The sequence below is a fragment of the Cyrtonyx montezumae genome, unplaced genomic scaffold (genome assembly GCF_038088225.1).
Source record: "Cyrtonyx montezumae isolate F1298 unplaced genomic scaffold, pur_monq_1.0 scaffold_8, whole genome shotgun sequence".
NCBI classification, from domain to species: Eukaryota; Metazoa; Chordata; class Aves; order Galliformes; family Odontophoridae; genus Cyrtonyx; species Cyrtonyx montezumae.
Window position 1 is genome coordinate 40,735,102 of NW_027072089.1, and position 16,094 is coordinate 40,751,195.

The 16,094-nt window shown below is 36.7% G+C and overlaps 1 protein-coding gene across 4 annotated transcripts in view; it reads left to right on the forward strand.

The window, feature by feature from the left end:
* The window catches only part of TRAPPC8 (trafficking protein particle complex subunit 8), a 47,901-nt gene extending 32,082 nt beyond the window's left edge, over positions 1–15,819 (forward strand). For 2 of the 4 annotated variants that reach the window (XM_065753435.1, XM_065753437.1), the window contains 10 exons: positions 982–1,129; positions 1,800–1,896; positions 2,683–2,751; positions 2,856–2,896; positions 4,373–4,558; positions 5,067–5,168; positions 10,172–10,219; positions 11,533–11,678; positions 13,247–13,336; positions 14,766–15,819. In XM_065753435.1, coding sequence (XP_065609507.1) covers positions 982–1,129; positions 1,800–1,896; positions 2,683–2,751; positions 2,856–2,896; positions 4,373–4,558; positions 5,067–5,168; positions 10,172–10,219; positions 11,533–11,678; positions 13,247–13,336; positions 14,766–15,000 — 1,162 coding nt within the window. In that variant the 3' untranslated portion in view covers positions 15,001–15,819. The remainder of the gene's footprint in view (positions 1–981; positions 1,130–1,799; positions 1,897–2,682; positions 2,752–2,855; positions 2,897–4,372; positions 4,559–5,066; positions 5,169–10,171; positions 10,220–11,532; positions 11,679–13,246; positions 13,337–14,765) is intronic. The other 2 variants (XM_065753436.1, XM_065753438.1) reach the window with 1 other exon arrangement.
* The last annotated feature ends 275 nt before the right edge of the window (positions 15,820–16,094 follow it).

Sequence of the window (16,094 nt, forward strand, 5' to 3'; positions counted from 1 at the left end):
AGGGGGATGAAACTCAATGGTCTTCAAGGTCCTTTTCAACCCAGGCCATTCTGTGATTCTGTTATTCTATGAATTCAGGAAGTGAGGTGTTTGAGAGATGGAATATGGTTAATTAGAGACTGTATTTGTTCCCCACTGTATTGGAGTTTCTAGGGAGACTTAAATGATGTCAGTTCTGTAGACTGACCATGGTTCTTAAATTTTCAGAAAGTGGTTTAATTTGTTCTATGAATTGTGATATCATGAAATACAGTTTAGGAAACCATTTGTTTATTTTACCATCTTGAGACAGAAGTATCGGACTCACATATTTAGCAGATATTGTATGTCAAATGTGTATACACCTGTTTCCATATGGATGTTACTGTAATGAAAAATCTTGTGTGTTTCTATGGTATCCAAGAGTACAAGTTTACTTATCTTTAGTAATACAGGAAGGTAACTTTATGGAAGGTCTTGCTGACGTCAGATTTAAGTGCCTCTGGAAGGAATAGTGCTGGTTCTAAAAGTAAACTTTGAAAACTGTGATTTTGTCAGAATCTGTTGAACGCAATAATATTCCAAGAGCTTTAGTGAATGTTTCTGCAGGAGATGTGACTTAACTAGTGAGCCTTCTATGGCTTATTTGCTGGAAAAAAAAAAAGTATTTTGTTGTGACATTAAATGGACTAATCTCTTCCCTGTGACTTACCTGAAATAACAAGGTGGTTTTCAACATGGTATCGTGAAACCACCATTTCTCCAGTATTCTGAACTGGATAAGAATGTGTATATTTGATGAGTGCCTACCCAATGCAATATGAATTAGCTTTGTATTAAAAGTGTTTAATAGAAAAATGTATTATTGATGACTGAGCAAAATAAATTGTCTAATGGCTTTAGTATTGATGTGATATGTAAAAGCTGGACTTGATGAGGTGCTCTGTGCAGTAGTCTTCGTTCTTCAGTGTGTCTTTTTCTTCTCTTTTTTCCATTTCCCAGTCACAGAGTACTAAGGCACACTGCAGTTATTTGTACTAGCCGGTCTCTGCATATTCGAGCCACTGTCTGCAGAAGTAATGCACTTGAAGATGAAGAAGGCAGAGGGGATAATATGTTGGTGTTCGTGGATGTAGAAAATATCAATACTGTAAGTTGTTATTTTTCATAGTGATACTGTTCTTAACTTCAGCATGGGTGTAAATGTCTCCAGTGGAACCAATACTTTATGGAAAGCTTTTTTGTACTACAACTTTGACTGGAAATGTTAAGTAAGCCTTGCATACTTAATCGTTCCAATTAATGTTAGTGCAGGAATGTGCTATAAAGCATTTATCAAATTTACAGATGACACTACATGAAACTTAATTTTCCCCTGTCATCTCCCTCTTTCCATGAAAGAAAACCAACACTGGATGTAGTTTTTCATCATATGTATAAATGTAATAGAAATCCTGAATTCTTGGGATCTGAGATCTTGCAAGGATACTAAAGTAATCTTAAAAACTAAATGCTCTTGTGGTCAATGGTCTCCTTTGGAGGGTTTTTTATAATAGCTATAGTCTAAAATGCTGCCTTGGGGAAATTTTACTTTAGGATTTTCTTTCTTTCTTTGTGTAGTTTTATTTACCAGAATTAAATTTCGAGGTTTATTTCACAATATAGTGGGCCTTCAGTCCCTTCTTGTCTTTCCTTTGTGTTGTATTGCACATGGTTTGAAATGAGACTCCAGCAGGGCCATTTTGTGACAGACACTTTGTATTGAAGAACATGACAACTATGGCTGATCTTCTCTGACATCATTTTTGTTTTCTTCGCAGAGTGAGACCGGAGTAAAAGAATTTCACATAGTACAAGTTTCAAGTAATAGTAAGCACTGGAAGCTTCAAAAATCTGTTAACATCTCAGAAGACAAAGGTGTGTATCCCTATTATCAAAAGGACAACAAGTCCAGCTTCTGCCTGATGAGAAAATTAATTTTACAAGGGGCTGAATTTTGAGAATTACAGAGTTGTAAAAGTTGTATGCCTCTTTTGAACATATTAAAGTGACCTTAAACCTTAATTAAAAAAAAAACCCAAAACAAAAGAACTTAATTTACAGGTAAATTATTCAGGTGGTGTAGAGTCTAGATTGGCTGATAAGTTGCTGCACAGGAGTAATGTTTCACAGGATTCCTTTACTTTCATGTATTTATATTATCATTGCATTTAGCTGATCAGTAAAATATTTGACAAGTGCTCTCTTCTATTATTAGAAATATGCCAGAATTGCTAGTACTATGTATCCTGCATTAGTAATATAATTGTCTAATTTTTGAAGAGATAAACACAGATAACAAAAAAAGACAACTATTAACTCTATCTAACAAATGGTATCTTTTCATGTATGCTGATGCTTTTTGTACTTAAAATGGATCTAGATATGTCATATATGTCATCTTGCATTAATGATGAAGGTGAACTAGGTATACTTTTGTCATCTCTTCTTTCTTTCTCAGCATCTCCTTTATGTATTACAGCTTACATCTCCCTCCAGAAGTAGGTGGGATAGGTTAGCAGATCATTTGCTGAATAGATATGCTACTTGAGTGCAATCAGAGTGCTCTTTATATGTGAGGTTCAGAGGCTGACTTGTGGTTAATAAGGGATTCTATGTGATTATATTGAGGGGCAAAAAAAAAAGTGTTACTTTTTCTTTCAGACACTAAACTTGCTAGCAGAGAGAAAGCAAAGTTGTGCTTTAAAGCAGTGAGATGCAAAAACTCAGAAGGTAGGTTTCTCTGAATGTGGTAACATTTATGAAAAATTAGTCAAAGTTATGTTGAAGTTGTGACTTGTCATGATGCTGAGAGGATTTTTTTTTTTATCCCTTAGAAAATTACACGTTTGCAGACATCGTCTTTGGAAATGAACAGGCAAGTGATCTGATGCAACTACATACTTGTGCAACTGTCCTATTGAAAGCCTCTTTTTTAATGTAAAAACACTAACAGCTCCACTTTTACAAAGCAGATTATAGGGTAGTATGGTATTTTTGGTTGCTGACTCAACAGTTGAAGTCTTTTAGGGAGTGCATTGAGATGCTAGCCTTTTTCCTTCTTTTCCTACTCTCAAGAGCATTTTTCTCCTAGATAACTACTAGAAATCTATGAATTTCATTTTTCTATTGCTTTTTCTTAGTTATCTTTCTATTAACATAAATTAAAACGTGTAACTCCAGATGATTGTGAAAATCTGGAAATCTCAAGTAGGTACCAGAATTTCAAAGCCGCTTAATTTAGGTTTCAATCAATGCAGGTAGTCTGTTTCTCTGATTTACTGAAAGATGGTTGAAAGCTCCTGTGCCCTGCTCTTTTAATCTGTTTAATCTATTTTAATCTAAGCATGAAAATGTTTCAGGAAAAATCCTTTTAGCATATACTCTTGGTATGCAGAATGCTTTTCCAAAACTTGAGAAAATAGTATGCTGGTATCAGACTAGAAATCTACACTAAGACAGTGGGTGTGGTTGGTTGGATGTCAGTACTAGATTGCTTGTTTTTATTCTCTGTATGCTGACTTTAAAGAGTTAAACAGATTGAGTTTAGGACTAAAAAAATCTGGATAAGATTCTCTAATGAAATACTTCCTTGTAAGAAAAGGTCCTCTGTACTGTGTTCCTTCTTTTCTAGGAAGTTATGCCAGAAGTAGTTTATTTTCTCTTTGGGTGTGAATATTCTTCTGATGCAGAAATGAGCAGCTCTCCAACAGCATATTCTTGAATGCCTGACACTTTTTAAATTAAGGGATTAGGAAATTAACATTTATTTACCATGTTTTGTTGAAGTAATGTTGCTGTCAATCTTAAAACCACCAGTTCCATAGCAAGCTTTTGATGTTTGGAAATGCTTAGCAAGAGTGATAACAAACAGCCCAGTACTTCTGGCTGGGCTACTTATAACATGAAATATACTCTGCAATCTCTAATCTTTGCTATTGCTAGCTAAATGTACATTCCTAACTCTTACAAATGCTTCTAGTTAACTAACCTGAGGAAAATGTTATAGCAATAATGATTTGCATGTGAGTTAGCTGGAAAATCCCCTCTAGTCTCTCTTTGCCATACTTGATTGTGTAGTGGCACATCTGGTGGAAATAATGGAAGACCTTATTTTTAAGTTCAGTCTTAGATTTTAGGGCAGTGGTCTGTAGCTGTATGTTGTGTTCCCTTGGAGGTTTATCTACATAGTGCTGACCTCTGAAACAGGGCAGGCATAGTAGCCAAAATGTGTGGTATCCTCTGGGTTTGCAGAGAGCTGCTTGAGAATGGAACCAAAATACTATGAATTCTGTTAAGTGATAAACTTGTTAGTTTGCATCCTGTTCTGAGAGCTTTGCTCTTTTTCTTGCAGATAATAAGTTCAGCCAGTCCGTGTGCAGACTTCTTTTTTCAAAGTTTATCCTCTGAATTGAAAAGAACTCATGTGCAATCTCAAACCTATGCATCTCAAAAGGCTGTGAAGCAATCATTTGATGAGGCAGTCAGATTGATACAGAGGTGTAGTGAAGTGGACTTGAACATTGTTGTACTATGGAAGGTATGTATTTTTGTAAGATTTGAGGAGTTAAGTTATGAAAGTAGGTAGAAAATAATATGCATCTGGAATTTTGAAGTGTGCTTATATAAAACTGAAGATAAAGTTTCTAAAATCAGTGTAATGAGCTAACGTGTTGGTAAGCAGACGTGGTCTTAATACTTGTTAGTTTAATAACTGATTTTTCCAATGCATCCAGTTCTTAACATACTTTTTAAAATAATATTTTCAGATTCTTAAATTTTGTTATGCTTGCTTTTGTCTGAGAATTAGAAGAATGACTGTCTGCTTAAAAGAGGACCCAATTATTCAGAATTTAAATATTATGTATGACAGTTAACGTTGTGAGCCTGAGTTGTTTGCTTACAAAATGAAAAGTATAAACATAAATATGTAAGTCACACTAGCATTTGAACAACACATCTTCCACTTCAGGAGGAAGTCAGTAATTCTGTATTATGAAGCTTGTCTTTTTTTTTAATCTGTTAATATCTTTTTCTTTTTTCTATAGGCATATGTTGTGGAAGATAGCAAGCAGCTTATTTTGGAAGGCCAACATCATATTGCCCTTAACACAGTTGGGAAGGAGGCATTTTCATTTCCTCAGAAGCAGGTAATCTACTATGAATTCTTTCTTGCAAGTGCTTTTTTCCCCAAAATGGGCTTGATGTGCCTTCTTGTAAGTGGAAGTAAGTGGAACCACTTTTTGTAAAATGTAAGCTAAGACTTGAGTAAGGTGTAACTATGCAGTTGTTTTATTAACTGTTCTGTGTTATTTCAGACTGGATCTAAAAGGTGATTAATATTATTATGTCAAGGTAATAGTTATAGGGTAATGCAGGGTGATGACCCAGAATGAGTAATACCCAAACAGTATAATCAAGGTGGACAGTATATTTTTTGGATGGCTTATCCAGATGGTATAAAGACACCTGATAAATTAGGAAGGGCGCACCTGGAACTCCACATGGGAAAGATCTCCAGCAAGAGATGCTTCCCCAGTGGTGGTCAGTCCTCAAATGGGGTCTGGGAGAGGTGCAGCCAGACTCCACCCCTTCCAGTCACACAGTGCATTGCCTTCACCTGTGCTCCTGTGGCTGACTCAGTGCTCACCTCAGATGATCAATCAGTGGTTCAGGCCGTGATTCAACAGTTCCCATACAGTAGTAAAATGATGGAATTATTTTAAGAATTAGAAAATTAAAAAATTCTTCTACACAACTTCTGATGGAAGATATTACAAATCTTAAACAAAGAGCAGAAGTACTGGGAAAAGTAGCAAGTCACTGAAAGTTTCATTGGAATATATGAAGTAATAGTTTACTATTTCATGTTAAATTGTTATAGCCTATTTGTTTATATTAAGAAATTAACGTCTATAAGGAACTTCTGGGTATGTCTTGGTATGTGAAACAGTAATAACTATGGAAGTTAAAGATAAATCGGTGTAAAAACATGTTAGATGTAATTTTTGCATGAAGATGACTAATATGCAGAACAAAACTTTAGTGTTCTGTTAACCAGTATAATGCTGTGTTTTTCCTTGCTTTGGTACCAGTTTCCTTATGTTTTTACCAGTGTTGCAAGTGTGCAATTTTCAGTCAGCTCTTCTTTTTGATAAGAAAAAACCTAAGACAAATGTGATTCTCTATAAAAATTGTTTGGTGCTATAAGTAGTGCATTTTTCAGTGCTCTGAACCTGTTCATTTGGTTTAGGTTCATAAGCCTGTGTTTATACCATTAAAATATTCCTTTTAGTCCTTTTGTACTTTGGAATAGGTTGGATGGGATGTGGAGTTTATAGCTAAACTTTGCATGTGTGAACTCAAGCTATGCTGAATAGTATTTTACTGTATTGGTCTAATAACATCTACTCATTTTGAAGCTGTCATCCCTCCCAAGGTTTGTACGTAGAGCAGTCAGTAATATTTTAAGTATCTGAAGTGAGGAGGCAGAATTCTGTCAACTTCTGCTCTTTATCTCATTGAGGTCTGCTTTTAGCAAATGACTGGGGAAAAAAGCCATAGGAATGAATCACACTTGCATCCTAAAACAAACATGGCATTGATCATTAGAACAGCCAGGGATGGGGTTTTGCAGTTTTTTTCTTATATTAGGCAGGCAGGACCTGCCTTTAATAGACCCATGCTGACTGCTTCTGATCAGTTGATTATCTTGTATAATAAATGATTGAGACTTTGCAGCAGTTAATAAATGCAGAGTGTGAGTGAAGTAAGGAATTTAAAGAATCCCCAAAATAGGATTAAATTAGCCTGTGCAGAGTACTTCATCTGTTAATGTTTGCATATTCTCTTTGGAATACTTTGCTCTTGAATTAAGGTTACCCAAGCAGTAAAAATGGGATGAGGGATATCCCAAATTCAAACTGTACTTCTGACTTGATATTTTCAGTATGTAATTTCCAAACTTCCAGCAGTCAAACAACATCTTTATAAATCTGTGTTCATTCCATACTAGTCATCCAGCAGGGCTGGAAGGTAGACTGTTCCTGAGTGTCTTGGGCTGACGCTGTATAAATTCTCTTTTCTAAGGATCAGACAGCAGAGGGAGATGGAGATGCATGCTTTTTACTATTTCTTTATACAGTTCGTTAGAGGGCTGCTTAGTTCTGCAAAATAAGTCTATCTGCAGATTCTGAACAGTGGAGTCAACTCGGGTGCAAATGTCTTCACTCCTTGTATTTTTTTTGTCATTGTTGCTCTTTGACTATTTTATTCTTTTCTTGAGGAAGTTTTTTCTTGCTTTAGTAATCTGCAAAAGAGCTGTTACTTCTAGCAATGCAGCAATTCCCAACCAAGAGCAGTCTCTCAGTAGATTTGGAGAAAATATAATTAAGACTATACCCATCTCCATTGTTTTGATTTATTTTAACCCTATGGGCAATTACTGCAATCTTAACTGAATTCTTCAAATAACTTGCTCTTAATTTTTTGAGGGGTTAATTTTTGTGTACTTACTGATCTCTGCTTTGTCAACTATTGTCTCTCAGACTAATTCTTTGTCTTCCCCTAAGGGCTTGGTTTGGATCTGTCCAAACTTCTAGGTCCTGTTGGGGAAACAAAGCTTCAGTAAATGTCTGTAGTAGAGAAGCACTAAATTTGTTTTCATTGATTTCTTTGGTTTCTCAAGTTCTTCAGGCTGTTGCTTGTAGCTTGTTAACTGGGTGTTCTGATACATAATCGTCTTAAAGCTTCTAAGATAAAATGTTAAGACTGCTGACTGAGATGTGAGGACAGTTAACTTCTGTTTTGTTTGTTATGGTACACGTTAATGCATATAACCGGGGACATGGAATAGGCCACAGGATGTGGTTATTCATGTTATATAACAGCATAGCTTGCCAGAGCATTTGTTAAAATGAAGATAAAACCTCTGGTTTCCATAAAGCACAAGATAGTGGGATTGAGGGAAGGTTTAAAATGTTTCTGGCTAAAATTTCTATATGTATGTGCATTAAAAATGGTAAAAGGATAAAGTAAAATTCTGTACACACTTTACTTGAAAGCTCAAATATGCATGTTTGATTCCTGTGGGAATAAAATAATAGAATCATAGAATGTTTTGGGTTGGAAGAAACTATTAAGATCTAGTTTCATCCCTGCCTGCTATAGGTAGGGGCACCTCCCACTAGACCAGCTTGCTCAGAGTCCCATCCAGCCTGGCCTTAAATGTTTCCAGGGAGGGGGCATCCATGTGGGCAACCTGTTCCAGTGTCTCACTACTCTCACAATAAAGAGTTTCATCCTGATACTCACTTCCAGATAAAAGCCTTTTCCCCTTGTCCTGTTACTACCTGTCCTTGTTTAAAAAAAAAAAATAATAATAATAAAAAAAACTTGTCCCCAGATTTCCTGTAGGCCCCCATCAGGTACTGGAAGGCAGCTAAAAGGTCCTCCTGGAGCCTTCACCAGGCTGAAGAGCCCCAGCTCTCTCAGCCTGCCTTCGTAGGGGAGGTGCTGCAGCCCTCTGATCATTTTTGTGGCCCTCCTTCAGACTTGCTCCAACAGCTTGATGTCCTTCTTGTGCTGAGGGCTCCAGAATTGGATGCAGTACTCCAGGTGGGGTCTCACAAGAGCAGAATAGAGGGGCAGAATCACTTCCCTCAACCTGTTGGTCATGTTTCTCTTGATGCAGCCCAGGATACGCTTGGCCTTCTGGGCTGCAAGCACTCATTGCCAGCTGTTGAGTCTTGAGTCTTTTGTCAACTGACACCTCCAGATCACTTTTCCTTAAGACTGCTATCAAGTCAGTCCCCACTCAACCTGTATCTGTGCTTGGGATTTCACTGATCCAGGTGCAGGACTTTGTACTTGGCCTTGTTGAACTTCAATCACATGAAAAATACATCATTTTGCAAGTGTGAATAAGGATAATACGCAATTTTGCTTCAAAGTAGCAAAGAAACTCTTAATGCTTAAGGTCCTTTTTCCTTTTTTTGTAACTACTGAACAAATGAAGATGGGAAAATTAATCCACTTGAACAGTAACCTTGTTTTGTTCTAGGTGTATATGTTTGAATTATGGCCTTCATAGATGATGGCTTTAGGCAACAAAAAGCTTTCTAAAAACTTTACTAGAACAAGTTGTAGTTTGAAGCCATGGGTAGGCAATTGTGGGAACATTGTGGTTCTGTTTCTACTGTCTATTTCATGCTTCCAGTTCAGAAGCCAACAAACTTAAATGCAGCTGTGTATCTTGACTTTGCAGTCAATCTTGTCTGTGCCACTACCATTATGTATGGATGAGATTTTCAAATTACATCTAATTACATCTACATTCTTGGAGGGAATACCTTGAACATTGTGACCTTTCTGTATGGAATATATGGTGCTTGCTGTCTCATTGCTAAGTCTCCATGGACCCAAGTAACTGTAATGGGTCAAGAAGCTGGCTTTAGGTCTCAGAACTTTTTTTAAAGCAAAACTTCATTTGAATTAGTATTCTAGGAGCTGATCAACGAAAATTGTTTAATTTTTCATGTTAAATTTTTAGTTCAGTTTACTTTCCTTCTGAGTGTAAATGGCTGAATATCTTGAGGCTGTTACGTGCTTGGTGCATTTTTGAAGGTAGAGTACAGGTCCACAGGTGGATGTAGGCACCATTTTTGTAGCCTTGATTCAATTTCTGGAACCCCACAGTAGGGAAGGAATTTAATGCATCTTTTAACTTAGTATTTTATTAGATATGTCTCCAAGTAGCTCCCTGATCTCTATGCAGATCTTCTTGGTTACTGTTCGAAAGTCCGTATTTCTTTCCTGAAGCGTTAGGTAAGAGAACAATGTGCTAAATGTCATCTTGTAGTCTTTGTTCCAGATTAACAATAAATAAATGACAAAAACTGGACTCTGAGCAGCTCAAAATGGAGAAACAGACATTGTCAGCTGAATCTGATGTCTAGAGGGTGACTGGAATTAAAAGTTAGCCCTGTTATGGTGAATTGTTAATCTTGCTGCCTTCCAGTCTTCCAGTAGAAGAGTAGTATTAGAACTGAAGATTCTGAAATATTAACAGCGTTTTGCACTTTCACCAGTGAATGTTGTGTCATGATGTCTTTGTATATTTGTAGAGATAAACCTTCGTATTTGTCTCTTGTAGGGTTTAAAAAAAGTACTCGGGAGTTCTGATTGGGAGGACTTGGAACAGGTAATTCACTCTAGGGCACGTTACAGTGTGTAGGATGCTGGCATGTGGTTGAAGTGGGAGTTAAATTATATGAGAAATTAAAAAAAAAAATCTGAACTCTAGAAGCCAGTGTTTTCCATTCTGTTAATTTCCTTCAAATTAGGTACCCATAAGGTAGGGAGGAAATACCAAATTCATTAAAACATGTGAGGAGGGAGAAATATATTTCATACTGTTAATGAAATATACCTGGAGAAAACTAATTCAAGAGTGAAGAATTGCAGGGCTATCACAAGCATTTAGTTTGCATAGCATTTCAGCAAAGATTTACAAACTATTTGCTGACTTGATTGAGCCCAGTGTGTGTTTGAGTCGTGTTTTGTTGTCCATACAATTTATCTTTTAACTTACGTGCAACTCAGCAGTGTTAATTGAAAAAGATTACTTTGTGCAGTGTACTCACTTATTGGTGTGTTTAAATCTTCCTTCACTCTCTAAGATTAGCATTTATTGCTGCAAAAATTTCTTTTCCTAAAGGGGGACTTTTTGCAGAACAGGTTCATAAGGCTTTTTCCACAGCAAATCCTTCTTGAAAAATAGATTAAATTATGTTGAACACTGTTCAACAGAGTGGTGCTGTAATGCTGGACCAAATGCAGCTGGATTGACTCATTTGGTATTGCATCTTTCTGTCATTTGATTTCTTCTGCTTCAGAGATGGGGGTTCACCCTAATCTTATAAGCAGAATCAAAGTAGTTCCGTGCTTTACTTGGGCCTTCAGCTGGGGATGAGGAAAGGCAACTTGTTTAGCAAAGTCTTGCAAATCTAATTTTTAAGATATCCTGCCTTTTAAAATCCTTCTGTTGTTGTTAGCATGTTGTCATAAACTTGTTTTTTTTCTTTTCCTGCAGATCTGTTTGGAAAACTTGCCTATTAGCATTTGTTTTGTTCTCTTTCCAGAGTAGGTGATAGGCTTTTTATGCTACAGCTGTTGAATTAGGGAACTGTCTAAATGTTATCCCTTTTTCTTAAAACAAAACTAAATCTCAGCAAATCACTGCAGCGCTAGCATACTTCTGTAAAGCTTGCACAGATGTGTTCACGTGCAACTGTGAAATCTCTCTCAAAAGAGAAGGTAGCAAAAGTTGTATCGCCTCCTCATTTAGTATGCTTAAATACAATATACATTGGGAAAAAGTTGAGCTTTGTGATGCCATTGTAGTTCCAGGAACGTAAGCCACTTGTTAACTTGTAAATTCTGGGACTGGATTTCCTGTGCTGTTTTGTTGCCCCTTGTGTCTATGTTTTAAATGTCATTCTGAATTTATTCCAGGAATTACCAGAAACAGCACTTCTAAAGTTTTTTCGACCAGAAAGTGCACCAGTACCTGCAAGACCAACACCAGAACAGCTTTCCAATCTTATCAAGACAAGTTTTCATTACCCAGAGTCTTTCAATCACTCTTTCCACCAAAAAAGGTTAGCGGGTTGTTTTATTTATAATCTTTTGGAATATTATTAATTTGACATAAATCCTATTGACACATGCAACATAGATCGTAGTGCATAAGATGAAACAAAATGAGTGCTTCAGTTCAAGGAAGACAGGAAAGTGCTGGGGAGGGCTGCAAAGATGATGAGAAGCCTGGACCACCTCCCTCATGGGGAAAGGCTGAGAGACCTGGGTCTGTTCAGCCTGGAGAAGGCTGGGGGGGTCGAGAGGACTCCTGTCAGTGCTTGTAAATATCTAAAGGACAGGTGTCAAGTGGGTGGGGACAGACTTTTCTGTGGTGCCTGAAACAGGACAGTGGGTGCAAACTGGAACACAGGAAGGTTCTGTAGGTGCATGAGGATAGCATTTCTTTACTTTGAGGGTGACAGAGCCCTGGATCAGGCTGCATAGGGAGTTCGTGGAGTTGTCTTCTCTGGATATACAGTGCTTGCCTGGATGTTTTCCTAGGGATTCTATTGTAGGGAACCTGTGTTAGCATTAAAGTTGTACCAATTGATCTTCAAAGGTCCCTTCTAACCCCTACAACACTGTGATGTGCAAGGGTGAAATCTTGCTGAGTTCCTGTACATATTGTTTCAGGAATGTAGAGATAAACTCAAAGTTCAGTGTAGTGAAACAAGCTGCAGTATTACAGTTTGCAGTTGTAGTCTTAATTACAGCTGTCATTAAACTTAGTAAAAGCAAAATAGATGTTCTGCTGAGTTTGTATTTTTGGGGAGTGTCAAAGGAAGAAGCAGTGTAACTACTTTGAACAGCTATGCAGAACATTAGCAGGTAATTCTAAGTCTTGTGTTAAGAGCTGTTATGTCTAAAGTACCAAACTTGACAAGATAACTGGAACTGTAGCTGGAACTTATTTCAGAAAGGAATACAGTAACAGTTTCTGTCACTTGGTATTTTCTCTTGGAAGAATCTCAAAATTAACTTGTCAGAAAGTAGACTGCTGGAGTGAATTAGTTGCAGCCTGTAAGATCTTTGACTCTTCCCAATAGAAAATGATGTTCATTTCCAGACAGGAAATGAATTGTACTTACAACGATAGCTGTTTAGATTTGAGTTGTGTTTTTCTGAGATCTCTGCTGTGTTATACTTTCACTTACTTTGCTTTCTGACAATATAAGTTGCCAGCAGGGGTAATACTTTATTTACATAATCTTAACATGTTCAACATTTTATAAGATGGCATATTTTAATGACAGTTACGAAGTGTGCATCATTCCAGAAACAAGTTCATGTCTTACTCATGATATTTGTAGTAGCTCTCTTCTTAGGGTCGAGTTTAGAATAATTAACTATTCAGCAATGGTGAGGACTTCCAGTGAAACAAATCACTTATTGCAGCTGACGTAGTTATTTATGCAACAGTTAATATGACTGTCTGTAAAGCACCTTATATTCCTCTTTCTGCAGGATTATTTATAAAAACAATCATACTAGTTGTGAGCAAGCATATCTACTAATCTATTCAGGATAAGGGCTTAACTTAACACTAAACATATGTACTGTTTGATGTGCAACTACTTTTTCTTTGCAGCCTCTGTCTGGTACCTGTTACTCTCCTACTTTCCAATTGTTCCCAGGCTGTTGTAGATGTGATGATTGATTTGCGGCATAAAACAACAAGGTAATGCATTTATGTTGATAAAATCAATTTTTCTTCCTAGTTCTAGGAAATCTTTCAGTTTAACTACTGAATGTCTAGAGTAAGATCTCCTTTAAACAGCAGTGGCTTCTGTGAAAGAATGCAGAGCGACCAAAGCTTCATGTGATTGAATGGGAGTCTTCAGTCCTCAATTTTTGCTTTCCTTCTGACTGTTGCTGAGATGTGCTCCATGAGCTGTGACTTTGAAGTGGATGAACTTTGCAGATCTTTTTCAGAAGTGTTGAAATGCAGAAGTGTTTTTGAACTTGCAGAATGCCAGCTTCAGCAAATTTGTTATTAAACATTATTTAAGCATCAAGTTACATGTAGAGAATAAGAACTTTTGAAATATAAACCTAAGTATTTTCTCCTATAGTGTAACTTAATATAAAATGTCGTCAAAGAACCTCAAGTATTCTTAAGAATCCACCTGGATGTTTTTAATCAGCTTATAATTATTACTAGCTTTTTGTTTAGAGCTAGAGTATTATGTGAGAAAATAATAGTATGGGGAAAACGTGTTGTGAAGTTTTACAAAGAATTTCAGTCATGGGGAATACTTTATTTCTTGCTTGCTTTGCCAGTCTGTTGGCGAAAAGTAGAAGCCCAGAGTCTTACACATTTTCAGAAATAAAACAGAACATTTAAGTCTGTTTTATGTATTAATTGAAACTGGGAAGCTATTTACTGAATCTTGTGTGTTTTTACAAGGTGACCACTTTGTCACAGCATTGTAAGACATGTCTCTGGCTGGGTAATGCAGACATGTGCCTTGAAACTTCTTCAACAAAAAAACAAACAACAAACCACACAAAAACACCAAACCACCTCCCTCCACAGCAACGAGCAGATCACTGAGATATCTGAGTAGTGTGTATCTGCTGGAACATTTCCATGTGATGTGCACTCTGATTTATCTCTATTTGATGGGACAGGCTTTATGCAGTAGTTTCCAGAACAGTTTGGATTTCATTATCATGTCCATTGTTATGTCTCAATTCTTGAAAGAACTGTGAGTATGCTGAAATTTGTACAAGTACTTTACAGTCATACAATTTTGTATATGGTATACTGGGAAACAATGCTTTAAAGATCTGTACTGATCCACCTGAGTCACAGTTTTAAGGGAAATTGTTGTAGGCAGACAGTCAAAAAGAGTCATTGACTTCCCGGATTCCAAAGAAGGCTGAGAGTTGGTACTCTTACATCTGAAGGCTGCTGGAATAGTGAGTTAGTTCTCTAATTCCTGATGCCTGAGAAGTTTTCAGAAAGCACAAACAAGCTTCTGTAAGGACCTGATGATGGACAATAAGTACCTTCTGAGATTTTGGAAAAATGTTAAATAAGGGATTTGTATGAACTGCTGACATTTCAAACGCAGAGAAATAATGTTTATCACCTTCTTTTTCAGCCCAGAAGCACTAGAAATCCATGGATCTTTTACATGGCTTGGGCAAACACAGTACAAGCTTCAACTGAAGAGCCAGGAGGTCTATAGCTTGCAGCTAAAAGCTTGCTTTGTTCATACCGGTGTCTATAATCTTGGAACTCCCAGAGTATTTGCCAAGCTAGTGGACCAAGCTACTTTGTTTGAAACAAGTCAGCAGAACTCTATGCCTGCACTGATTATTATCAATAATATTTGACCACTTCCTGAAAAATCATACTAAAAGACAAAATAAATCGGATTCTTTTCTTATATCGCTGGTTGATATTTTGCTGCAGTTTTTTGAAATAGCACCTCCAACATCTAACTTGTTACTAGAGATTGTGTAGAAAAGAAAATAGCAAAATACTCAGACTTGTCAATTTGTTTCTCAATGCAACGCACGTTGGACTGAAAATGTTTTTCCTTTTATATAATGTATTTCTTCTCTGGTAATTAAGGTATTCATAACACAAAGTAATTTTCAGCTCCAAATCTGAACATATTTCTATGTCCTATGCCCTGTCAAAAAAGCAGCTTGGCTGCTGTTACAACTTCCAGCATGGCGTGTTTAATATTTGTGGCTGTATTAGGATATGGTTCAGGAAGAAACCCTCACTGGTTTTTTTTTTCCTGTCTAAAGCTGTTAGTCATAATAAATCCCCACCTTACCGTGAAGTTCAATAGGGTGTCTCCAATCTGTTTCTCAGCCTTTTAGTTTAAAAGTTTTAGAGTTTTCATGTTTATGAAAACTGGTAACCATTCGAGGTTTACATACAAGTCTCACCTAGGGTGTTTCAAAAATAATTTCTTCAACCAGTTTGAGTACTTTTCTCACTCATCTCAACACAGAATGCACTATTTCACAACCATGAGATTGTCATTTAAATTGTCACTTGCTTTATTATGTAACTATAACAACTGATCTGTTTTAAAAATTAAATCTACTCAAGATTTTCAAGAAATGTATTATATTTATAACAAATGTGCTGTAAATAGAATAAAACATGCATCATATTCACTGTATGAGTTGTTGCCCTTGGATTTTTTGCTTTCCTTTTATATAGCTGTAGCGATCTACAGGTGCTGATTTTGTATGAGAATTCAGTTGTGTACTATTTTATCCTTGTCCTTTTTGCTCAGCTGAGGCTCTTTTCTTTTTCCCATATGTAGCACTGGTGTACATGGGGAAAATGCAGGTGTCAGTGTATTTGCCTTTTAATTTCTTAGTGTTTCTGGGAGCAAACCTCAGTTCTGCTTGGGGAACACATCCATTAGTATGTGATTAGGATTTTTAGTTTGAGTAATAATTGC